At 37.1% G+C, this 27,474-nt stretch overlaps 1 protein-coding gene across 2 annotated transcripts in view; it reads right to left on the bottom strand.

Annotated features, from left to right (window-relative positions):
- LOC150076411 (inactive dipeptidyl peptidase 10-like) overlaps nt 1–27,474 on the bottom strand; it is a 1,373,013-nt gene that overhangs the window by 223,661 nt on the left and 1,121,878 nt on the right. For both annotated transcript variants that reach the window (XM_090387020.1, XM_090387021.1), the window contains exons 5-6: nt 20,683–20,757; nt 4,828–4,880 (exon numbers count right to left, since the gene is read on the bottom strand). In XM_090387020.1, the coding sequence (XP_090243146.1) occupies nt 4,828–4,880; nt 20,683–20,757 (128 nt within the window). The remainder of the gene's footprint in view (nt 1–4,827; nt 4,881–20,682; nt 20,758–27,474) is intronic.

The following is a 27,474-nucleotide window of genomic DNA, read 5'->3' as shown; positions in this document are numbered from 1 at the left end:
ATAACTGTGCGGTATAGAATGAAAAGGACCTGGGGGTAATTGTGCAGGCAGATATGACGTTTTGTGAGTAGTTCCAGTGGTCTGAAAGAGTAGCTCATGTGTCTTGTCAGTGATATACCAGAATTTTTCTAGCAGGGAAAAGGAGGTGATAATCCCCTTGTACAGGAAACCCCCGCTATTCGCGAGGGTTACGTTCCTGAGAAATGCCGCGAATACTGAGTTATGGCTCCCATAGTAATAAAGGGGTTCCGTTCCAAAGTATGAAATATATAAGAAAAACTAGTCCAGAATTTTGTCTATGTATGTATAACTTCACAATATGACTATGTACATAGACAATACATAGCGAAATGCAAGCATATGGCATCGAAATGAAAATAAGAAACAATTTAATATTAAATGTAATATTTATTAGAAATTTCAAACATCTTTCAAACCAGCGTCTTTGCTAGCTAAAAAACCTATCCCGCCAGTGTTATCACCAGTTTCGCTAAAGCGTTGATAAGGAGTTTTGCGTTTTCACGAATGATGAGTGAACTTAATGGAATTTTATTTTGAGTTCGGTCTTCTATCCACAGATTTAAAGCTTTTTCCATTTTTTCTAATTTAACATCACGAGTTACAGAGCAAATTTTTGAAGCAATTAGTGCGTTTTCACGGACACTACGGCGGATTTTTTCTTCCGATTTCTTGATTGATCGTACCGTTGACTCATTGATTTTATAATGTTTTGCCACTGAGGAGACACTTTCACCATTAGAAATTTTATCTAATAACTCGATTTTATTCGCTAATGTCATCACCTTCTTTAATATTTTCACATTTCTCTTGTTATTCGTAGTCATATTTTTGTAGGGGTTAGAAAGAACTTGTCCACAATAAAGTCACTTTCTTCCGTTAACACACTCGAAAAAGTCTGTTTTACACTGCAAAACGGTAGATTTATCACTTTTTTAAGCATATCAATTTATAAATTGATAAATTTCTTCAATTTATAAGCATATAAATTAAAAGCAAACGACGAAAGCTTCCATAACAAGCGCATAACACATACTGAACAAGGATTAGCGAGAAACATTCACACTCGCGATTTTGTCACTCCTCTCCCCCCCCACTGAGCGCTGTTTTGACCGGGAAAGATAATTTTAGCCATGCCCATGTTTTTTTATGGCGGAAAATATTCACGGCGCTTTAAAATTCCCATTTTTTAGGTTTCATTTTATATTAAATCGGCGATCGCGAATACGCGAAACCGCGAATACAGATACCACGAATAGCGGGGGTTTACTGTATAAGGAAATAGTCAGGCCACACCTTGAGTACTGTATACAGGTCTGGAGACCTCATTTTAAGAAGGATGTAGAGCTGCTGGAACGAGTACAGAAAAGATCAACAGGGTTAGTAAATGGAACAAAGGGTTGCTCTTAAAAAGAAAGGCTTAAATTTTGCAAATTACAGTGTCTGGAGATTAGGCACCTTTGAGGTGATTTGATTAAGGTGTTATAAAGCCTTGAATGGTTTGCGCATGCTCAATGCTGATGGGATTCTTCCTCTTGTTCAGAATAATCACCTGAAAGGACATAAATTTAAATTTAGGAAAGACAGTTGTAGGATATATATATATGTGGAAGTTTGCCTTTAGCCAGCAAGTGGTTGATTGCTGAAGAAACTTCCATTTGTCATAGAAGTTGATAGCTTAAATAGTCGATGCAGAACTAGTCAAATATTTGGAGCGGTGGATGGGTGAAATGAGAAGGATTGTTTTTTTTTTTGTTTTTTTTTTGGCTGATGCTCTATAAGCTTGCTTTCTTGCATCATGTGCCTTTACTAATGCTAAGTCTCAGACCTCAGCATGAAGATTTCCCTATCTTCTCTTCTCACAGAAATTTTCATCAGCAACTTTAAAGTTTCCTTCTCAACCTGCAAACACTCAAGTCAAAACTCTGGATAAGGTATGCTGATAACAGTCTCTTATTTTTTAACCACAGCAAGGAAGCTCTCATGGAATTATACACTAATCTTAACAATTACCACAACAAAATTTCCTTCATAACTTGAAATTTAAGAACAAACTTCAAACTTAGATGTTTTGCTGACCAGAACTAAAAATAGAATCTGAAGATCGGTCTACAGCAAACCCTCTAATACCGGCAGTCTTCCACTTTATATCCTCACTCACTTGCATCCTCAAACCTCATGTGTTTTTTGTGCATCTCCATTTTATAACACCAGTTGGTTCTAATAGTTTCAAAAATTTAAATGTAAATCTTCTCAATATCCCTTGCGGCATAGAAGACAATTTATAGTAAAATATTCGTTGTAATTTTGTAAGAATTCAATTTAAAGTAATTTATCTTAACTTAAGCATCATAATGCCATTATTGTATTAAAATTCATTAATGTAACTTCATATTCAATCCTTGCCAATTTAATTTTCTCCATGTTTTAACTTCTCCTATAGATCTGATGATGAAATCCTGAAACTTTGCCAATGTATTAAAGGTAAACTGATATGATTCCCTTCAACAAACATTTAAAACTCCATCACACAGTGAAACAGTGTTTTTGAATTTGTTTTAAGTCACAGTTTACATTTTATTGAATTCTATAAAAATCCCTTGAAATATTTACTAATCCAGCAGTTCTGAAATGAGAAGAGCTCATGGTTTAACAAATGGCCTACAACCCACATCATTATATATATAGTGCACAAAAGGATAGTATTATCAAATGAAATACATTAAATATTTTAGTATACTGACCACTGCATAAAATGGATGATGTACTAACTAGTAAATCTTAAAATAGATCTGCATAACTTATTGATTTTTCCTTTTTTTTAAATTAGAGTTTTTTTAGTAGTTGTACTACTACTTTTTTCATATAGGTATAGAACTATGAATGTAATTTTAAAAACACTTAGGCTGCACAACAAACATTTAAGGGTCACATGTTTGGCACCCCTTGTACTAATCAATCTAAGTGATCATTATAATTTACCTCGTTTTGAAATGGCAAATCTATAAAATTATATATTTTTTTTTGTTTTTCTTGGTAAATTACCATGAAGTTTTTTTTATCAAATGAATACTGCAACATATTTTAGTTATTGCCATATTATGAACTCCTGTAGATTTCAATATTCTTCTATTCAAAGTCACAGGAGTTCATAAAACAAAACTGAAGTGTTATGAGAATGCTAACAAATCTCAATTTTATCTTCTTTATATTAGTCAAATAAGTTTTAATAAAGAAAACTAAAGCAAAAATTCAGTTGCTTTTGTTTAATGTTCCAAATGAAGACTGAAATACGAGGGGTTTCCGAAAAGTAAGGTAACACATTTTTTTCTTAATAATGGTGAAAGGGAATGAGATGAAATGCAGTGGACAAACAGACCCATTAATAACATTCAAAAAGAGTGCCAGTGCAGTGTTGCGGTACTGTCGCCTCATATGCAATCCTGTTGCAAAAGTAGATTCGAGTTGCAAAATGGCGGCTACCATGCGAGTGTGATCCAAAACAGCTGTTTGTGAAGTTATTCACTTTTTGAAAGCTAAAGGATCCTTACCAAGTGACATTCACTGTGAACTGGTTGCTGTGTATAGTGAAAAGGTGACAACAAAGAAGCAGGTGTGTTTTTGATGCAATAAATTTAAAGTGGGCCGTGTTGACATTGAAGATGGACATCGGTTGGTTGGTTGGGTTTTATTGGTGCATTAGCAACTAAGGCTATAATGCACCAACATCGGGTGTGCAGGCCTTCATCAAGCAAGACAGAAGACAACATTTCATGCATTAAGAGAATCGTTCTCGAAAACAGGCATGTGAAACTGCTTGAAATTGCACAAATAGTGAAAGTGAGTAAGTCCGACTGTTCACAAAACTGTTCATGATGTCCTTGGTTTTCGAAAGGCGTGCTGCCGCTGGGTGCCCCAACAATTGTCAGAGGAGGACAAAGCAAAACGCATGGGGATGTGTCTGGAGCATCTGTTGTGATACAGCGACAAAGGAGAGGATTTTCTCGCTTGCATAGTCACAGCAGATGAAACATGGGTTCATCACTTTACCCCAGAGAGCAAACAAGACTCCGTGACCTGGAAACATCCAGAAACTCCTGTGTGCAAAAAATTCAACTGTTCGACAGTGTTCTGGGATCGCCAAGGCATTCTGTTGGTGGATTTCTTGCTGAAGGGAGGAACAATCAATGCACAGCTTTACTGTGCAACGTTGGAAAAACTGAAAGCCAACATTCAACGCGAACGACCAGGACTAGTGACAAGCGCAGTGATTTTGTTTCGTGACAATGAACTCCACATACTGCCCACACCAGTCGTGAGTGGTTGCACTGTAATCATTGGGAAACTCTGTCACATCCCCACTACAGTTCAAACTTAGCATCTTCAGGCTTCCATTTGTTTGGTCCTCTGAAAATAACACATTTCAGGAAAGCATTTCACCACAGATGAGGAAGTTCATCAGGAAGTGCGATGTTGATTACTGCGTGTGGGCAATGACTTCTTCAGTACTGCTATTGATAAACTGATCCATTGTTGGGACAAGTGCATCAATAAAACTGGAGACTGTGGAGAAGTAGTGCATGTTCACTTATTTCTTGGTGTATAATTTCAACTACATATTATTAAACATCATCAAGAGAAAAAAATGTTACCTTACTTTTCGGAAACCCCTCGTATAATCTAAAGAAAATAATAAACAAACAAATGTTAAGATTTATATATTTTAAAAATTGTATATCACAAAGTGAAAGAACTTATGCATTAATTTCCAATTACTTAAATTTAATTATGAATTTTAAAATTACTTACCTACTTGAAACATTATAGATTTTGTATCTAGCAAGAAAAGAATGGCGAAAAATCTGTAAGATGAAAACACTATTAGTTTTAAAAATATATAAAGCTTTCAGCTACTCTAAATATTCTAAATGACCCCTGCCAACATATGCCTCTTCTGGACTATTTTTTTTGTTTCGTGAATATGGAATGAATGCATTTTGTAGCACTGGATTAATTTTAATAAATGATTTCCAAAATGTTTTATCTTTCAAACATAACATAAACAGTCATGACATTTTAAAGTTTCACACAGTCTGATATTTTTTGAAAGATTTGAACATGGAAAGCCTATTTGTAACTCACTTTCATTTGGTTCTCCATTAGATAATATGCAATATATATTAAATTTGCAGTACAGGTGACCCCCGCTTAACGCTGATCATTCGTTCCGGAAAAACAGAGCGCTAAGTGAATCCGCGCTAAGTGAGTGCCACTTTCCCATAAGGTAACATATGTATTTGTGAGCTGCGGTCGGTGCCATAGGATATTTCCTAATCAACAATAAACGGTAATGAAAAGATGCACAAATGTCGGTCAAAATATTTAATATTCAAATATTTGCATTACATACGTATAATTATGTGGTAACTACTTGCGTATCAAAAGTAAACTTAAAATTCCAATTAAAATAATGAATTTAATTGATTTAATTTAATGGATGAATTTAATCATGGAAAATGTGTGGATTTTGAGTTGAACTTTGGCCCTCTTCCAAATAAACTAAAAGGGGTATTCATTTTAAATGGCCCGCAGTGTTACCACCCAACAATAAAGTCAACTGATCCTTCGCCGCTTTGAAATTTGGCATATTTTTTGTTCTTTCAATATGAAACTTCTTTTAGGCATTCGTTTCCACAAAAGTCCCGCTTCATCTATGTTAAAAACTTGTTGAGAAATATAACACATAATACCCCTCTTCAATAATTTTAACAAGTTCTTTTTTGAAAGTTTCGGCTCCTTGATCTGCACTAGCGGTTTCTCCCTGGGTTTTAAATATATTCTACCAGCCCTTACCAGTTTTAAATGGTTCCACATTTTTTTTTTTTTTTTTAGGCGAGTTTTCTTCAGATCATCATATTGGCTAATCTCTTTCTCTCTCTCTCTCTCTTTTTTTTTTTTTAAATATTTAACTTAACTGACTTCTGCATTGGAATATTATCTTCAATAAAATTAGTCTTTCCATTTCAATCCTAATAGCCGTCCTAGTTTCTTGCAGTGGAACAGCTATCTTTGCCGCTGATAAAATTAATTTTTTATAATTGTTCTTACAGTTAAACTTGCAAGTCCTAAATTATGGCACACATCCGCTTGTCGTTGACCGGAATCGATTAGCTTCAAAACGTCTAATTTAATTTTCAAATTCAGTCTTTTTCTTACATTTATAGTCTTCGTACTGCGCCCAGACGTTGTTGCTTTTTCATTCCTGTCGGTCATTATTAACTCTTCGAAAATATAACTGCGTTGGTTGAATTAATTACGATACAATGTTCAAGTAAACTTTCCGTTACGCACGATGTCTAATACTGTACTGAGTGATGACTAGACTTCGGATAAATGCATATAACCCAAATATTACAAGCAATATATTCGATCATTTTTTAAAATGTTGATCTCGGAACTACGTAACAAGTCACTGTACTGCAATTAAATTAGCGTGCGAGAAAATTTCACTGAGCGTGGGAAAATTCCTCAAGTCGGCGTGGGAAACATTTTAATGCTGTTTTGCTATTCATTTGCAAGCTATCGACTCCATCAAATGAAACGATTTCGTTAAATTTGTCAAAAATGTAATCTGTAAAAGAGCGTTATAGTGATCTGTGACAGCGTTATAGTCAGATACGGGTTATAATATAAGAACAGCGTTATAGCGAATCAGCGTAAAGCAAACCGCGTTATAACGGGGGCCTGCTGTATCTAAATTCATAATATTCAACATCTTAATACATATATAGAGTCAAAGCTCTTTATAGCGACCGTCTTTTTAATGTCCAGCATGTTTTGCTGCCCTGTCTGGGAGTCCCAGCTGACTTCCCATAAATATAATGTTATTTTTAATAACAACCATAAAAGACAAATGAATTCTTTAAAAAAACCCAAAAATTTCCAACTCACTGCCATATTTTTGTTTTTTATTACAATATTTGCATTTTAAAATGAAAGAATGCTAATTTATTGAAGCAAATTATGAGCTTGCAAGCTGACCATGATAAATCACTTGTTGACAATTCATTTGCCAACAAGTAAATTTCATTATACAGAATGTATAGACTGCATATTTATCAATATGCCTTCTATGAAACAGAAAGCTTGCCAATGAGCAGAAGCCTGGAAAACAAGATGTAGGATATTTCAGAGATTGCTGGGAGTCATTGCAGTACAAGTAAACACATGGGTTGTGTTCGGGTAGCTAAGAATAGGAACAGGTGCATGTATATTTGCGTGTACACCAATGCTAGGAGTTTGGTAAACAAATTTGATGAATTTGAGATATTGCTCAAAACATCAAAGGCAGATATTGTTGGGATATCAGAGACATGGTGTCACACAGATATAAGGAATGCAGAACTGGAATTTGGGGAGTACAATGGGGAGAAAGGATAGACAGGATAGGAAGGGAGGAGGAGTTATGCTATTAGTTAAGAAACACATAAAATCCAAGGAAGTGAAGCCAGTCGACATCGCTGGACAGTGCAGTGTCGAGTCAGTTTGTTGTGACATAAGCATTGGTAGATCAAAATTGAGAGTAGGAGTGTGCTATAGGCCTAATAAGGCCTATAGCACACTCCTATAATAAGAAACTGTAGAGGGAAACAGAGTGAGCCAGTATATCAGAGAGTCTTATAATGGGGGATTATAATTTCCCAAATATTGACTGGAATTTGTGAGTTGGTCACTCACACACTAGCAAGGCTTTTGTGGATTTATTGGATGATTGTTTTTTACATCAGCATGTTCGGGAGGCAACTAGAGAGAGTAATACTCTTGATTTGATTATCAGTAGTGATTCTTCATTCATTAAGAATCTGCAGATAAAGGAACCACTAGGTGGCAGGGATCACAGTGTGCTGAAGTGGGATTTACACAAAGAGGTAACTACAATCAAGGGTAAAGGAAAGGTTTTCTTTCATAAAGATGATTACAGTGGTCTGAGACAGTATTTAAATTCTATATGGTGGGACCAAATGATGACATTACCAACAGCAAACTCAAAATGGGAAGCATTCAAAGAATTAATCTTGGAAGCTACTAGGCGTTTCATACCAACTAAGAAATATTGTTCAAGATTTAGGCCTATATGGATGTCAGATGAACTAATTAGACATATGGCAGAGAAGAAAAATACATTGGATACATATAAATTAACATGTGACAAAGAAGCCTATGATAGATATAAGTTGATCTGTAACCAAGTTAAAAAGGAGGTTAGGCAGGCGAAGGCAGATTATGAGAAATCTTTGGCAAATGATGCAAAGAAAAACAGCAAAGAGTTCTTTACTTATGTAAACTCTAGAAGGAAGGGGATGAATCAGATTGGTCCACTTGATATTGATAGTTCAACTGTTGATGATCCTGTTCAGGTAGCTAACAAACTAAATGAATATTTTCCACTGACATTTACACATGAGGAGTTATTCAGGGAGGGGAATGCCAGAGGTGTATTCACCTCTGGCAGTAAGCTAGATAATCTTGTAATAACTGAGAGTAAAGTGAAGGAGAAATTGTTGAAGATAAACACAAGAAAAGCACCTGGGATGGATGGGATCTATCCAATTATATTAAAGGAGGCAGCAAAGGAAGTAAGCAAACCCTTACCAATAATTATGAGAGCTTCCTCAGACTCAGGGGAGGTACCCATAGACTGGAGATGTGCAAATGTGACTCCAATTCACAAAGGAGGATCAAAAGCTGACACAAGTAATAAAACACCTGTGAGTTTAACTTCTGTTCCAGGAAAATTAATGGAGGCACTGGTTAAAGAAATATGGCAGGATCATCTAGACAAGACTTCAGTTATAGCTCGGACACAGCATGGTTTTGTTAAGGGAAAGTCTTGCCTAACCAATTTGATTGGATACTATGATGCAGTCACAAAAGAACTGGATGCAGGGAATAACTTAGATATTATATACTTGGATCTTTGAAAGGCTTTTGATACTGTTGTACACAGCTGCTCCGTAGCTGAGTGGTCAGATCGACCGTATTCAGCAGTCAGGGACTTGAACCCCGGTCTACTCAAAGAGCGCGTGCTACTGCCCACTCGGCTACGGAGACGTCCCGTAGAACAATAGAATACAGCAGAACGTTGGTTAACCGGAATAATTTGAAAGGCTGATTTTACTTTTTTTTTTGTTTTCTTTTTTTTATTAATGGTAGTATTTGAGACAAATGTTTATTACATTACGAGAGTATGTCTATCTCCTTTTTTTACTTCGTATATCTGGTGAAAAGTTGGATTAGGAAACCATGAGTGATAGAGTTTAGTCATTTTCTTCCGTGAATCTAATATTCCATTTCATATTTCGTTTAGTTCCAGATTTGGTAAGAATAATATCAGCCCGAAACTGTGAAATTTATTATTTTTCTCAGTTTTTTTACAGTAAAATGTTAAGGAAAAGAAACAGTGTTAAAATGGGCAAAAAAACCAGGAAGAATGTGATATAATCAAAGTAATATTGTTAGGGAACTTGAGATTTATTAACAAAAAAAAAAAAAGGTTGCAACAAACAAAACAAAAAAAAAAGTTCGAACATTATTTTAAAAAATTACTTTAATTGTACATAAATTTTGCAGCAAAATACCTATCCGAATATACACTCTGTTGTCACTTTATTAGGTACACCTATCTAGTAGCGTGTTGAGCTCCTTTAGCCTTCAAAACAGCCTGTGGCACCTCCATAGCCAGGTGGAAGGAGCAGCAGTGCGTAGCACACGCTTCTTGACTAGACCGGGGTTCGAGCCCGTCACCACCAAATACGGAGGATGCGGAAAGGTCAGGGAATGACCACCACATATTCACGGAGCAATATGGCCTTAGTTGCTAATGTTCCTAAAAAAACCAAATAACAACATAACAAAACAGCTGAATTCATCTAGGCATGGATTGAACAAGATACTGAAAACGTTATGCAGGAATGGAGTACCATGCAGACATGAGTGTGTCACGCAGTTCCTTAAGATTCGACGGAGGTGTAGGCCTGCAGCGAACAGCCCTTTCCAGCTCATCCCAAAGGTGTTCAATAGGATTGAGATCGGCAGACTGAGCGGGCCACTGCAGCAAAGAAAAGTCATTGTCATGTTCCTGGAAACATTACATAGTGATTTGGGCTTTATGCTCCGGCACATTATCCTGCTGGAAGTAACCATCTGACTGAGGATAAACTGTCAACATGAACGGATGCACTTGGTCAACAATGATGTTTAGGTATGATGTGGCATGCACACGTGAATCTATGGGTATCAATGGACCCAACGTGTGCCAAGAAAACATTCCCCACACCATAACACTGACCCCACCAGTCATCCATGGATTCATGTTGTTTTTGCCAAATTCTGAGCCTTCCATCAACATGATGCACCAGGAGCTTCAACTCGTCAGACCAGGCAACTGTTTTCCAATCCTCGATAGTCCAGTGCTGGCGTTGCTGTGCCCACAGGAGGCATGTTCTCTTGTTCTTCATTGATAACAAAAGGTACGCGATGTGGCTGTTGGCTGTAGTAGCCCATTCGCGACAAAGTGCAACTAGTGGTCCATTGCGATATTTGTTCAGCACACCAAGGTTGTATTCTGATGTGGTGCAATATTGTGGCCCGTCTGTTTGCTTGCACAATTCTAGCCAGCCTCCTCTGACCTCACTCATCAACAAGCGATTTTCTTCCACAGGAGTGCTGTTGAGAGGATGTTTTCTGTTCGTTGCACCATTCTCAATACACCCTTGAAACTGTGGTGCATGAAAAGTTCAGAACTGCTGTTTCAGAGATGCTTTGTCCAGCACGTCTTGCATCTACTACCATGCCACATTCGAAGTCCATTATATCACTCCTTTTCGCCATTCTTGCTACAGTTTGTACACTTAACTGATACTAGAAAGGTTGTTCTGCTGCATTTATATCCACAAATGTGGGCGTGTGACTTGCAACGTTGTGGGAAAAACCATTTGTGTGCACAGCAGGGGTGCCTAATAAAGTGGCAGCACAGTGTACATACATATGTAAACGAGCAAATTTGTGTAAGTTATTATTATTATTATTTTTAATTAAATAAATTCATTTTTTTCATGATATTTAAAGTTTTTTTCTTTTACCTTAATACATTATAACAGAATATATTTAATCTTACCTTACATTCAATTATCCATAAAATTTGGCTATCCGGTCTGACATTTAATTATTCTGTATAAATGAGGCTCTACCGTATGTGAATATCTTGTGGTTTTGGTACAATGTGTTTTTTAGAGTTTATACTGAATATATTTCTTATTAGAAATTGTAATGTATAAATATGTTTGTTTATTATATACATTATATAATGTAGGATGTATTGTATGGAACTTGAATAATACAGTTTTAATTAATTTATTTTAAAGTTTTATATTTTAGGTGTTTTAGGATTACAAATGAATGTATTCTCTTAAGAGACTGTAATATGTATATATGATTGTTTACATAGTTTTAATTAATTTATTCTGAAGATAGACATTTTAGGTGTACAGGTTTGCAACTGAATATATTCTTTCAGGACGCTGTGAATATGTATACAGGTAATCTCCACATAACACGGTAGTTAGGTTCCTATAAAATATCGTGTAGTGCAAAACCGTGTTATACAAGACTAAGAACCAGTACAAAAAGGTGGGATATGTTCCAAAAACTAACAAAAATACACCATTTTTTTTATAACTATTGGAAACTTAATTTTCATTAAAAATAGTTTTTTTTTTTTTTTTTTTTGGTAGTTGTTGGCGCATAGGCTTCTGTGGCCATAATGCACCTCCCAAGGTTTTTGCAATACTTTGATCAAAGCCCAAGGTGGGAATCGAACTCGCGACCTTTGGGTTGCCAGGCAGGGACTTACCCACCCGGCTAGCCAGGTCATAAAAACTGAACACGCTTCTTACAAACTGTGATACATATATGTCAGATAATGTACATTCATTTAATTTTCTTCCACTTCATCACTGCCAAGCACAATCAAATGAGAACGATTTCTGTTGCAGAATATCTTCACCTTCTGAACTTTTCTTCTGCAGCATTTAGATTTCGTGTATCTTCTGCTTGCTTTAAAAAATTAGTAATCTGGATTTCTTTGCTTTTGCTTGATAAATCTTTGGAAATTTCATGGTATGTAGCTAAGCATGTTTGGAGCTCCCTTTTGAATTTTGTGCTCCTTTCAGTAAAACGATCTGCATTCAAAAATTAAAATTCTCCGCTAAGTTTATGCCTTCCCGTACACTTTTTAGTGTATAATTTGAAACTTCAGAATTTTCATCTGCACTATCATCCGCTGAATTGATTTGCTTTACCTCCGATGCTATTTCCACCAAATCTGCTTGGCCAGGCCCTTTTACTACAGGTAATTCTTGAACATCTTCCGTAGTTGTATCATCAAAACCTTCCCCTCCTACCAACTTAGCAAGTTCTACTATTGCACGGATTCTGTTTATTGCCGGTTCAACCATATTTCCTGAATGAACTAACTCTGTTCATACATTTTGCTAATGTGCATTTAATGCTGATAGTTTTACTTTCTTGAGTGATAAAGCTATGATCCCAACACAGTCCACAATTGAGAAATGTTTCCATTACTTCAATATGAAATCATTTTTTTTCCAAAATCCATTGTAACAATTTTCTGTTTTTATTTACACCTTTCATTGCAAAGTGATTAGAGGATCTATAAACTAGCATAGGTTTTATCAGGTAATCTCCCAATGCTTTACTACACATAAATAACGTTACATGATCTTTTGATACCTTAAAACTTGGTGCAGTTTTTTCTTTTTTTGAAATAAATGTTCTGTTTGGCATTTTTTTTCCAACAAAGACCTGTCTCACTGGCATTTAAAACTTGATGTAGTGCATATCCGTGCTTTTCAATATTTTTTTTGAAATTGCTCTGCATACTTCTTGGCAACTTCATTATCAGTCATTGCACTGTTATGTTATGTAATGAGAAGCAATTTTTAATGCCATCGTGGGTAGCACAGTTGGTAAGATCGCCATCCTTCCCACACCGAGTGAAAAAGACCTTAATTCGAATCCCGTCAATTACGGGAGGAATTTTTATGGGTCTTTTTCACATGGCTGTGTTAGTCGGTCTTGGGCAAGAGTAGAATAGTTTTTCTCCCAGAAACTCAGGGGTTTTTTTTTTGTCCAGCAAACAGAAAACTGACCTCAGAACATGCAATTTACAGACAATATACACGAAGCAACATGGCCTTAGTTACTGATACTCCTAAAATCCAATAACAACAACAACAGCGGTTTTTGATTTGCTCAAATCAACCTTTACTGACAACAAACTCCGGTTTATCATTTTATTTAGATTATCCATTTTATTTTAAATGGTTATAAATTTTAGTGCCTTTTGTTTAATTACATTTTCGTCTAAAGGGATCCATTTTTTACGGCTATCGCCAATCCAAATAATGACTGCTTTTTCCATTTTCTCTATTATTGGCACTCAGGGTCTTATTTGTGGAAATGAAAGATCCTGCAGCAACAGCAGTTCTAATTTTCTGTTCATTTTTCGGTAAAGAAAGCCAACACAAGAACGATGAGAAACGTCGGATAACTTATGCGGAAAATTAGTTTCCCAATACGGCACTCTAGTGCTGCTCGCTCGGTAAACAGACAGTAGGTGTTATTGGCCTGGAGCAAAGTCGATAATGATATACTGATTGACAGGTAGGCATGGCAAACTATGTGCTGATTGGTGCGCAAACACAACACATGATAACCAGGTTAGTATCATTTTAGTAACACTCAGAAGCACTAATGGTAACTTGCCCTAATGAACGCTTTCCATAATGGTGAAAAAAGGTCAGGTTACCTCCACTTGAATCCCATGGGATCTTGAATCCCTCCCGAAATCGAGGGGGTAACCTAACCTTTTTTTCTTTAGAATCATGTGGACTAACGCATAAATTGTTTATTAACAAAATATTATTTTTTTATTACTGTAGTTTTATTTTTAAAGACACTCATGCGGATACACACGTATCATAACGTCGATCAACACCTCAATAGGTCACTAAATATAAGGAAACCGTTTCTATAATTTCCTAACCTACCATTTAAGGTTATGTTATGAAATATAATGAAAAATAAAGAAACCTTTTCCTTTTTTTCGTAACCAAACGTAAATCAACAGTATAGTAAAAATACTCATGAACTCCAAAAATCTGCTTTTAATAATCTTTTTTTTAATTAATAAATAGAAAAAAACATAATGAAGAACATAAAAATGAACACAACGAAACTTTTATTAATTTAGTTTTCATCAAAAAATCAACCAACATTTTATTTTCCTTACAAATTTCTTCCATCTTTAAAAGATTCATTGCTACTATTACCTGTTTACCGTTCATTACAAAACTATTATGCACTGTTCTTTACTCATAAATACACATTATAATGCCAACCAATGATTACACAGTAACTTGTCCTCTGTTGCACCCACCACCAATCATTTCATCGTTTGCCACGCCTACCTGTCAATCAATACATCCTTCTCGATTTCGGCTCCAGACCGATAACACCTACTGTCTGTTTACGGAGCGAGCAGCGCTAGAGTCCGGTGTCTGGAAACTAATTTCCCCCGTAGTTATCCGATGTTTCTCATCGTTCTTGTGTTGGCTTTCTTTACCTTAGCCCATTTTTCTTTATAGTCTGGATTGTTGCTTCATTTAAATTTAAACTGTTTTCAATATGTGATACCTTTTCCCCCTTTTTTAAGACGATCCAAAATTTGTATCATTCCCAGAAAAATTTATAAATCGTAAAAGTCACGAACTGCATGCTTCGAAGTCACAATTTTTTATTGTCTCAAACAAGCACAAGTTCAATAGCACAGAACCTAACCCTGGGATTTCCCAACAAAATAAAATATGGGGATTTCCAAATATTTTATTTTATTTATTTATTATTTTTTTCTTTTTTTGCATAATGACTATCATGTCAACAGTGGAGATTCACAAAAAAGAATGATATGTTGAAAAAAGTTCATCCAACATAAATATTTTGTGTGGGGTTCCCCCCCCTCAACAAAGCTGTTGTTGTTGTTGTTATTTAGTTTTTAGGAGCATTAGCAACTAAGGCCATATTGCTCCGAGGATATGCGGTGGTCATTCCCTGACCTTTCTGCATCCCCTGTATTTGGTGGTCATGGGCTCGAACCCCAGTTTAATCAAGAAGCGTGTGCTACGCATTGCTGCTCCTGCCCACCTGGCTACGGAGGCACCTCAACAAAACTAAAAAATACTGTGTTATGCAAGGTTTCTCTAACCATCTTAGAGCAAACCATGTTATATGAGTACCATGTTGTGTGAGGATTGCTGCAATTTATCAATCATGTTAGAGCGAAACGGCGTCATACGCAGGTTGCCTGTATATGGTTGTTGATTATACAGTGCACACGATACTTTATGGAAACTTACATAATATTGTTGTAGAGTTATTTATTTTTGGAGGTTGAAATTTCAATATGATTACCTTACCTAAATGTTGTATATAGCATTAGCATTAGTAGAGGCATATGATGCAAGAAAGAAAGCTTATTCAGCATCAGCCAAAAAAAAAAAAAAAAAACAACCACTACTCCCATTTCACCCCTCCATTCGTTCGAAATACCTGTCCAGCTGAGCCTTAAATTTATTTAGGCTATCAACTTCAACAACAAGCGATGGGAGTCTATTCCACAAACCAACTGCCCGCTGGCTAAAGGCAAATTTCCGCACATCTATCCGACATCCGTCCTTCCTCAATTTGAATTTATGCCCTCTCAGGTGATTATTCTGAGCAAGAGGAAGAATCCCATTGGCATTGAGCATGCTCAAGCCATTCAAAGCCTTATACACCTCTATCAGATCACCTCGCCGATGCCTAGTCTCCAGGCTCTGTAATTTGCAAAACTTAAGCCTTTCTTCGTAAGAGCAACCCTTTGTTCCATTCACTAATCTTGTTGCCCTTCTCTGTACTCGTTCCAGCAGCTCTACATCCTTCTTGAAATGAGGCCTCCAGACCTGTATACAGTACTCAAGGTGTGGCCTGACCAATGCCTTATACAAGGGAATAATCACATCCCTGTCCCTGCTAGAAAAATTCCTGTATATCATTGACAAGACACCATGAGCTACTCTTGCAGCTCGTCTGCATTGCTCAGAGAACTTCATATCTGCCTGCACAATTACCCCCAGGTCCTTTTCATTCTCTACCACTGTCAGCGTAGTACCACAGAGTTGATACGTTGATCTGGGGTTACTGTTTCCGATATGTAGTACTTTACATTTGTCAATGTTAAACTTCATTTGCCACCTCTCAGCCCATCTGCTCAACCTTTCCAGATCCTGTTGCAGCAGCATAGTATCAGTAGTGTCCTTAACAACCCTGCCAACCTTGGTATCGTTTGCAAACTTGGACATTAAGCCTGATACACCATCATCAATATCATTTATAAATACAGAAAACAACAGTGGACCCAACACTGAACCCTGAGGAACTCCACTAATAACATTAGTCCACGTTGAGCAGTGTCCATTGATTACCACTCTCTGTCTTCTGCCACTCAACCATCCCTTTATCCATAGCAGCAATTTGCCTCCAATGCCACACTTCTCCAATTTGTGCAGCAGTCTTCCATGCGCAACAGTATCAAAAGCCTTTCTAAGATCCAAATATATAATATCAAAGTTATTCCCTGCATCCAGTTCTTTTGTGACTACATCATAGTATCCAATCAAATTGGTCAGACAAGACCTGCCCTTAACAAAATCATGCTGTGTCTGAGCTATAACTGAATTCTTGTCCAGATGATCCTGCAGTGCTTCTTTAACCAGTGCCTCCATTAATTTTCCTGGAACCGAAGTTAAACTTAACAGGTCTATAATTACTTGTGTCAGCCTTTGATCCTCATTTGCACATCTCCAGTCCATGGGTACCTCCCCTGAGTCCAAAGAAGCTCTCATAATTATGGCTAGGGGTTTGCTTACTTCCTTTGCTGCCTCCTTTAATATAACTGGATAGATCCCATCCACCCCGGGTGCCTTTTTTATGTTTATCCTCAGCAATTTCTCCTCCACTTTCCTCTCAGTTATTAGAAAATAATCTCAGTTATTAGAAAGAATATATAGAATATTGGGCCATGCAAATGAAATCTGTTTTTTGTAGATGTATAAAAAAGATTGTAATGGAGATGAGCCAAAGGTTCAGGTAGCATTGTACCACAAGAAGTAGAGAAATAAACTAAATTAAAATTGAATTGAATATCTCACTCACACAGAAAGAAAGGCATTTTTGTGTAACCAAGTAATGGATGAGTAACAAAAACTTTAAATGAAATGGGTAACTTTAAAATCTCTATACCCTAGCCAACCATGATCCTTCTACTCAATTTTTTCCAAAAGAAGATTAACTTTTTTGCAGTTTTATTTTTAGTGTGCTGCATGGGCTACAGGAATGATTGCATGCTTGTTTTCTTTATGAAGAACTCCTTTGAGGAGTTCTTCATAATGAAACTTAATGAAACTGGTCTTACACATTTCTTTGAGGGACTGCTTTGATTAGTCAATAAATACCTTCCTCTGTTTGGTAGTATAAAATTCCAAAACAGTTTCTAACTGCACAAAGATTGTTGCAGAATATCATTGAGCCTTCTTTTGGAAAAATGGAGAACCAATTCTTTTTCATGATGTCCATGCCACGAGAAGACTGCTCCTGGAGCCAGCAGATTCTCAGATTTCAGTCTTGATCCTAACAGCTTTGCAGACTATTAGCGTCATTTAAATCTCTCGCAAGATCGACGAGTTTGCTATGTGTAAACGGCTGTGGTCCTGAGTTGTAAATTTCTTCATCACAATAGTTGATATTAACCTCAAGATAACAAATGCTAGATTCAGGATTTGAAGGCATATGTTCCAAAACAATCAGGGAGATGGTACCAATAGTTCACTTTCATGGAGTACTGGTTTGTTGTTGTTGCTTGGATTTTATTGGCACATTAGCGTCATGGAGTACTGGCCTTACAGCTGAAGTAATATTGCTGGGGTATACCATGCCTTAATCATTCCAGCTCTAATCACCATTCTACAGTCATTCTAACTCTAGTAACCATTCTATAGTCATTCTGGTTTTAGTCATTCCCGTAGAATGGAGGGAATCCTGCGATCCCCCCCCCACACACTATGGGAATGGCAAATGTCGTGGCTTTCTTTTTACCACATTTCTACTATCACAAATTCCCCACACATGTAGGGCACATTTTACTGGGCTCAACTTTTATCTTGGTCACCTAATTAAATTCCAAAATATGCAGCTTAGTAAATGATGTTATAATTTGTTTTTGTTTCGTCACAACACAGCTACTGCAAATGTAACAATATATTTGGATTGTTCACACAACCACAAGTTGCCATTGTCAACGACACTAATTATGAAAATAGCATTACAAGCAGATGCTAGTTAGCATGACTGAATGGGAAAACAACCAGATGTGAAAGAAAACTTTGCAGGTTTATACAGCTACCTGGGTTTGCCTATTTCATCTATTGCCTATATCACATCTAATTTGTCTATTTCATCCTTAAATTTATTCAAGCTATACACTTGTGCAGCACCAGATATAACTTTATTCCAAGATTCAACTACCCGATGGCTGAAAATAAACTTCAGCGCATCCTGTAACAATCCCTCCTGAATTTAAATTTATGCACCCTCGTGTATTGTGTGAGCAGGAGTAAGGGTGCCATCAGCATTTAGCTTGCTTAATCCATTTATGGCCTTAATCAGATCTCCTCAAAGGTGCCTAGTTTGCAGATTCTGCAATTTGTAAAACTCAAGTTGTTCTTCATAAGAATACTGTTCAGCTCCATCACTAACCTTGTTGTCCATCTCTGTACCTATTCCAACACAACCACATCCTTCCTAAAATGAGGCTGCCTGACTTGTATATAGCACTAAACCCAACCATTGACTTACAAACGGGATGATCACCTTATTCATGCTAAAAAAAATGTATATGTATATATAGACTACATATCATTGACAAAACCATGTCAGGGGTCCTGGCAGTCTGTCTGTCTGTACTGCTCAAATAATTTCAAGTCTAACTGCACAATTACCTTCAGGTATTTTTCATCCTCCACTATCCTGAGTGCAGTACTACACAGTTGTTAAATTACTTTGGGATTACTACTATCCACAAGCTACATCTTGCATTTGTCAATGTTACACTTCAATTGCCACTTCTCAGCCAATCTGCCTAATTTTTCTATATCTTTTGCAGTAGTATACCCTGATTATTTTCATTAACCACCTTTGCATCATCCACAAACTTAGACATTACACCTGATATGCTTTCATCAATCAACATTATTAAAAATTATTAAAAACAACATCAAACCCTGGAGATCTCCAGTAATAACATTAGTCTAAAAAAGAGTGGGGGGGCTCATTAATAGCTACTCTCTGTCTTCTCCTAATCACCTCAATCACTCCTTTATCCACAGCAGCAACTTGCACCCTAATGCAGACAACTGCACCAATTTGTACAGCAGTCTTTTATGCAGAACAGTATCAAAAGCGTTTCTGAAATCTAAGTACTGTATATGATATATTGTCTCATCTTATTCAAAATAAACAATGTTTTTGTACATTCCTAAATGCTGAAGCTCCTTCTGTAAAAACAACTGCAATAAATTAATTAATTTGCCTGCTTTCTGTCATTGAGATCTTTTGACTTTGAAATGGTTTAATACTGTTCTCTAGGATATTTTTTCAAACTGGTATCCTAGGATTTCTTTTAGTGATATTCAAAGGGAAATCACTAAAGGAGATTTCCCTTAGAATATCACTTAATTAAAAGACGACATTCCACAAGAAATCAGAGTCAGTGATAAAAACTTGTCACATTGTGTCACCAATACTGAATTTAGGCAATTTGCAGCAGAGCCCCAGACTCCCTAAATCCAGTATTGATGCAATATGGGGTTCTGGTGGTGAACACATTTTTAGACACCTTAAAAATAAGGTCATGGAGGATACTGGATCAACAGTAATTACATTTTTATGAAGCTCTCCACAAATTTGGCACTCTGGAGCAACCATAACACTGCACTTACATCCAGCCTTACATGTTGCTGAATATTTTCAGCACAGCTAAGACTAATAAGGGAATGCACCAACTCAGGTTTTAAGAAATATTCTATACTGTCAAATAAAGTTTCTTTCTTTAATATTTTTGTTAATTTATTCAAGTGAGATTGCAAAATAAAAACCAACAGGTCACAATTAACACCCTGTATTAGCCCATTTGACAGCCATTCTTGAAATATACTTACCTGCATATCTGACTCCTTTTTTTATGTTATTTCACTATAAACATTTTACTTTTTTTTGTTCAGGAAGAAGTGAAAAATTAACAAAGTATCCAGTTATCTGAAGTAGTCTTGGCCCAATACCTTGAATAATCAAGACATTACAGTAAAAGTACAATATATACGTGGAAAAAATGGCCAATTCTTATGCTTTCTGAATGATGTTGCCTTACTGAAAAACAGTGTTAAAATCATTTCCTTAATTGTTCCAAAAGGACAGAATGCATAAAGCACTTACTTTGTCGATTTCATAAATAAACAAGACATATTTTAAGTCAGCAGATATAGAGTATCTCTGAACATTGTATTCTCCCTAAAAGAATAAAAAACAATACTTTAGGAATTATTACACAATGAAACTGATAATACATCATCACTGAATTAATCAAATAAATATGATGATTTAATATGATAAATATAATTTTAAATAAATATTTTCCTTATTAAAGCTCTTAATGAAGCCAAAATTGATTTAAATCTGTAATTACCTTCAGTGTTGACATAAATATTTTTTTGTTCTACAGATAACATCAGTTTTAGGTTTTTGTTCATAATAATTTAAGCTCAACATTAGCATTAGTAGAGGCATATGATGTAAGAAAGCAAGCTTATGCAACATCAGCCAAAAAAAAAAAAAAAAAAAAAACCCACTCCCATTTCATCCCTCTGTTCGTTCAAAATACCTGTCCAGCTGAACCTTTAATTTATTTAGGCTATCAACTTCCGCAAAGTGGCCCACTGGGCACTCACATCCTTTCGTCCGGGCTTCGAGTCAAGCAAGCCGGACTTCTCACCCATTTAAAGTTTGAGAATAGGTTGAGGTCATTTCGGCCCCAAGGCCTCTAATCATTCGCTTTACCGGATGAGACTACCTGCTGGCTAAAGGCAAATTTCCGCACTTCTATCCTACATCTGTCTTTCCTCAATTTGAATTTATGCCCTCTCAGGTGATTATTCTGAGCAATAGGAAGAATCCCTTCAGCACTGAGAATGCTCAAACCATTCAAGGCTTTATACACCTCTATCAGATCACCTTGGCAGTGCCTAGTCTCCAGACACTGTAATTTGCAAAACTTAAGCCTTTCTTCGTAAGAGCAACCCTTTGTTCCATTCACTAATCTTGTTGCCCTTCTCTGTACTCGTTCCAGCAGCCTACATCCTTCTTGAAATGAGACCTCCAGACCTGTATACAATACTCAAGGTGGAGCCTGACCATTTGCTTATAAAAGGGAATAATCACCTCCTTATCCCTGCTACAAAAATTCCTGTATATCATTGACAAGACACCATGAGCTACTCTTGAAGCCTATCTGCACTGTTCAGAAAACTTCATATCTGCTTGCACTATTACCCCAAGGTGATTCTCATTCTCTACCACTGTAAGTGTAGTACCACAGAGTTGATACGTTAACCCCAGGGGCTCACATCTGGTGAGTGTGGGCTTGGCACACCAAGGGTCCTGAGCTGGATATCATCATTCTTTTCTTCCTTGGTGATTCCCTTCTACTTCTGACTCTTGTTATCTCTCTCTCTCTCTCTCTCTCTCTCTCAAGGTAATTTAGAATTTTTTTTTTTTTTTGGCTGTTGCAGCAAAAGCCTCAGGCTTCCTTGCACCATATGGCTGATGATGATGATACTCTGGGATTACTGTTTCCCATATGTAGTACTTTACATTTATCAATGTTAAATTTCATTTGCCACCTCTCAACCTTTCCAGGTCCTGTTGCAGCAGCATACTGTCAGTAGTGTCCTTAACAACCCTGCTAACCTTTGTATTGTCTGCAAACTTGGACATTAAGCTGGATATACCATCATCAATATCATTTATAAATACAGAAAACAACAATGGACCCAACACTGAACCCTGAGGGGCTCCACTAATAACATTAGTCCACGATGAGCAGTGTCCTTTGATTACCACTCTCTGTCTTCTCCCCCCCTCAACCATCCCTTTATCCATGTCTCCAATGCCACACTACTCCAATTTGTGCACCAGTGTTCCATGTGCAACAGTAACAGTATCAAAAGCCTTTCTAAGATCCAAGTATATAATATCAGAGTTATTCCCTGCATCCAGTTCTTTTGTGACTGCATTATAGTATCCAATCAAATTGGTCAGGCAAGACTTTCCTTAACAAAACCATGCTGTGTCCGAGCTATAACTGAAGTCTTGTCTAGATGATCCTGCAGTGCTTCTTTAACTAGTGCCTCCATTAATTTTCCTAGAACAGAAGTTAAACTCACAGGTGTATAATTACCTGTGTCAGCCTTTGATCCTCCTTTCTGAATTGGGGTCACATTTGCAAGGCCTCCGTAGCTGAGTGGGCAGGAGCAGGAGTGCAGTGGCACATGCTCTTTGAGTAGATCGGGATTCAAGCCCCTGACTGCTGAATACGGTCGATCTGCCAACCCACACTGGACCAGTGTGGCAGATTATGGTCCATTTCCCTCATCATGAATTGTTGAGGAGGCTTCCATCCTGCAGTGGGTTGATAATGGCTGCACTTTACCTTTTGTTTTGCACATCTCCAGTCTATGGGTACCTCCCCTGAGTCCAAAGAAGCTCTCATAATTATGGCTGAGGGTTTGCTTACTTTCTTTGCTGCCTCCTTTAATATAACTGGATAGATCCCATCCACCCCGGGTGCCTTTATGTTTATCCTCAACAATTTCTCCTCCACTTTGTTCTCAGTTATTTCAAAATCATCTAGCTCACTGCCAGAGTTTACTTCACCTCTGGCATTCCCTTTCCTGAATAACTCCTCATGTGTGAATGTTGATGCAAAATACTAGTTGGTTAGCCACTGGGCAGGATCATCGACAGTTGAACCATCGATATCAAGTGGACCAATCTGATTCATCCCTTCCGTCTAGAGTTTACATAAGTAAAGAACTCTTTGCTGTTTTTCTTTGCATCCTTTGCCAAAGATTTCTCAAAATCTGCCTTTGCCTGCCTAATCTCCTTTGTGACTTGGTTACAGACCAGCTTATATCTATCATAGGCTTCCATGTCACCCATTAATTTGTATGTATCCCATGCATTTTTCTTCTCTGCCACATGTCTCATTAGTTCATCTGACAACCATTTAGGCCTAAACCTTGAACAATATTTCTTAGTTGGTATGTAAAGCCTGGTAGCCTCCAAGATTAGTTCCTTGAATGCTTCCCATTTTGAGTTTGCTGTTGGTAACATCATCAGTTGGTCCCACTGTATAGAATTTAAATACTGTCTCAGACCATCATAGTCGCCTTTACGAAAACAAAAACCCTTCCCTTTACCTCTGATGGTAGTTAGCTCCTTGAGTAAATCCCACTTCAACACACTGTGATCACTGCCACCTAGTGGTTCATTTATCTGCAGGTTCTTAATGCATGAAGAATCACTACTGATAATCAGATCAAGAGTATTGCTCCCTCTTGTTGCCTCACGAACATGCTGATGTAGAAAACAATCATCCAATAAATCCACAAAAGCCTTGCTAGTGTGCGAGTGACCAACCCACAAATTCCAGTCAATATCTGGGAAATTAAAGTCCCCCATTATAAGACTCTCTGATTTACTGGCCCACTCTATTTTTCTGTACAATATCTTATTATACTCATCAGAGTCATTAGGCCTATAGCACACTCCTACTCTCAATTTTGATTTCCCTATGCTTATGTCACACCAAACTGACTCGACACTGCCCTGTCCATCGATGTCGACTGGCTTCACTTCCTTGGACTTTATGTGTTTATTAGTTCTGCATTCGTTATATCTGTGTGACACCATGTCTCTGATATCCCAACAATATCTTCCTTTGATGTTTTGAGCAATACCTCAAATTCATCAAATTTATTTACCAAACTCCTAGCATTGGTGTACACACAAGTATACATGCACCTGTTCCCATTCTTAGCTACCTTAACACAACCCATGTGTTTACTTGTACCACAATGACTTCCAGCAGTCTCTGAAGTGCCCTGCATCTTGTTTTCCAGGCTGCTGCTCATTCCAATAGAAGCAGTGCAAAAATCACTTTCACCTCTGCCAGTGGCTACTGTTAATCTATTAGTCCTTGTATCCCCGCAAGGTAGCAATTTTCCGACCCACCTAACACTGCCTTGATAGCATCAGCAAATATTCTTGCACCCTTCTATTTAAGTGTATCTCATCCCTGTAGAAGCAGTCTCTCCTGTTAACTTTTAAAGGGCTTTTCTCAAACAATGAAACAGGAACAATTTTTTTATTACATCTTCCCATTTGGAACAATAAAATCTGGTGATATATTTTATACTGTGATAAACAGTCTTTTCTTTCTATCCAATTCTTTCCTTTGTGACTTAGAAGTCATTTTCACATGTATGTTTTTGGGAAACTAGTACTATTCCCAAATCAGACTCATTTCCTATCCAATCTCCCCACAGATTTTTTCAAGGATTAAAAATTTTTTAAAAAAAACATTGAATTCTTTTTTACGTATATTTTCCTCACACATGTGCCCCCCCAATGACTAATCAGGATATGACCTAATCACTGCAATCCATATAACAGGTATAGCATCTCTAAGAACATTCAGTAAATATCAGAAGACTACATACTTTGTAACCATAGCAAGAACTGTGATAGTTATCCTTTCTTGAAGAAGGGTTAATTATGAACATGTGATAAGTACCTGCTATAGGAAGGAATATACGGTACTCTATTTTAACAATAGCCTTAAAAGTATAGCTAAATGTTAGTTTAGGGGTCCACTCATTTATAATTTATCACATATTTATAATCCTCACTAGTTGATAACATGACATCAGCGCTTGGAATGGAAGCTGGAATGCCATTCCAGTTTATCTTACACATTAGCAATGTAACATATACATCAACACCTTCATGCATATATTATTCTAACAGTTCAAAATGCCAAATTTTTCAGTTCATGCTGAAAAATTTTGCATTTTGAGCTCTGCATAATCCACACACTTAGCAACACGTCCATTATTTTTCTATAGTTTATCTAAATTCAAAGCTTGCACTATCTAATCTTAGCATGAGACTGATATGTGCTATCTGACTTACTGTGAATTTCAAGCAATTATGATAAAGTACAGTTACACATGCTGCTGCTTCTTTTAAATGGTTGGAAAAGGTGCAATCCTGAAATTGGTCTTTGTTGTTGTTGTTGTTTTCATCCATTCAGTTGCAGCCGACTTTCAGAGACTTTATGAGAAAGCTGCCTCCATGCTGTCCAGTCTTCAATATCTCTTCTTTCAAGCCGTTCATGCACATGCCAGAATCACTCTTGACGGTGTTGAGCCAACATGTTCCTTGCCAACCTCTTCTCCTTGATCCACTGACCTATCCTAGCTTTATCAATTTTTTCAATGAATTTAAATCACATTACATGACTAAAATAGGCAAATCATAGATTGATGATGTTGCCTTCCAATGATGTTTCTGGCCTGATGCAATTCAAAACCTCTCTGTTCATAACTTTTGCTATCCATAGTATGCAAAGCAGCTATCTCCAGCACCAGAGCTCAAAAACATTATCAATGATATTGATGAAGGTATATCAGGCTTAATGTCGAAGTTTGCAGATGATACAAAGGTTGGCAGGGTTGTTAATGACAGTAATGACAGTGTGCTACTGCAACAGGATCTAGATAATTTGGGCAGATGGACTAAGAAGTGGCAACTGAAGTTTAACCTTGACAAATGCAAAGTACTGCACATGGGTAGAAGTAACCCCAGAGAAACGTACCAACTGTGTGGTACTACACTTAAGGTGGTAGAAAATGAAAAAGACCTGGGAGTAATTGGGAGTGCATGGGGTTTTGTCAATGATATATAGGAATTTTGCTAGCAGGGAGAAGGAGGTGATTGTCCCTCTGTATAAGGCAATGGTCAGGCCACGCCTTGAGTACTGCGTACAGGTCTGGAGGCCTCATTTTAGGAAGGATGTAGATTTATTTGAGCGTGTACAGAGAAGGGCAACACGATTGGTGAGGGGAATGAAGGGATCCTCTTACCAAGAGAGGCTTAAGTTCTGCAAATTGCAGTGGCTGGAGACTAGGCACCTGCACGGTGATCTGATTGAGGTGTATAAGGCCTTGAATGGGTTGAGCACGCTGAATTCTGATGGGATCCTTCCACTTGTTCAGATTACGAACCTAAGGAGGCATAAATTCAAATTAAGAAAAAAAGATGTAGAATAGATGTGCGGAAATTTGCCTTTAGCCAGCGGGTGGTTAATTGCTGGAACAAACTTCCATCTGTCGTTGTGGAAGTTGATAGGTTGAATAAATTTAAGGAGGTACTGGACAGGCATTTGGAGGGAATGGTGTGATTTTTTTTTTTTTTTTTTTGGCTGATGCTGCATAAGCTCATACACTTGCTTCACATGCCACTACTACTACTACATCAATTTTTCTTCTGTCTGCTTTTTTCATTGTCCAGCTTTCACACCTGTAAGTTATGGGAAACACTATAGCATTTGTTGTAAGGCTGATGTCTTTGTCTTTTCAACTGGTCTTTAGCACTATGTTAATATATTTTAGTAAAAATTTTAGAACTTTTTAAATGATGTGGTCTTTGTAGACCATTCTATCCAGATTCTTAAAACTTGGGGTGACAAGAAGCGTGTTGAGAGCCAGCATAGGTCTTAAGGCAGTCAGTGTTGCCAGGACAAAATGCTAATCTCCAGTTAATTCTCTAGTGTGCAAAGACAACTTAGTTGATTTCAGTCCTTCTAAAACTCAGTGCTGTCTTATATCTCGCAAAAAAAAAGATTCTTCTGCCCCTATGCTTATCTTTGATGTACTCAGATTTCTAGCCAAGATCACATATCTCTATTTAGAAATTATCCTGGTCTCTCTCTCTCTCTCTCTCTCTCTCTCTCTCTCTCGGCATAAGCACATCACAAATATTACTTCCTGTATATCTAAAAAATCTAAAAAACTGGGTTTTCTCTTTCGCTCTCAAGATTACTTGTCTTCCAAACGGATACTCACTCTGTAGAAATCTGAAGTCTACCTACCATGGAATACTGTTTTC

The sequence above is a fragment of the Mastigoproctus giganteus genome, chromosome 13 (assembly GCF_048544385.1).
Source record: "Mastigoproctus giganteus isolate SK-2022 chromosome 13, ASM4854438v1, whole genome shotgun sequence".
In the NCBI taxonomy this organism is placed as follows: Eukaryota; Metazoa; Arthropoda; class Arachnida; order Uropygi; family Thelyphonidae; genus Mastigoproctus; species Mastigoproctus giganteus.
Note: the sequence above shows the minus strand (reverse complement) of the source record. Positions and strands in the feature narration are given on the sequence as shown.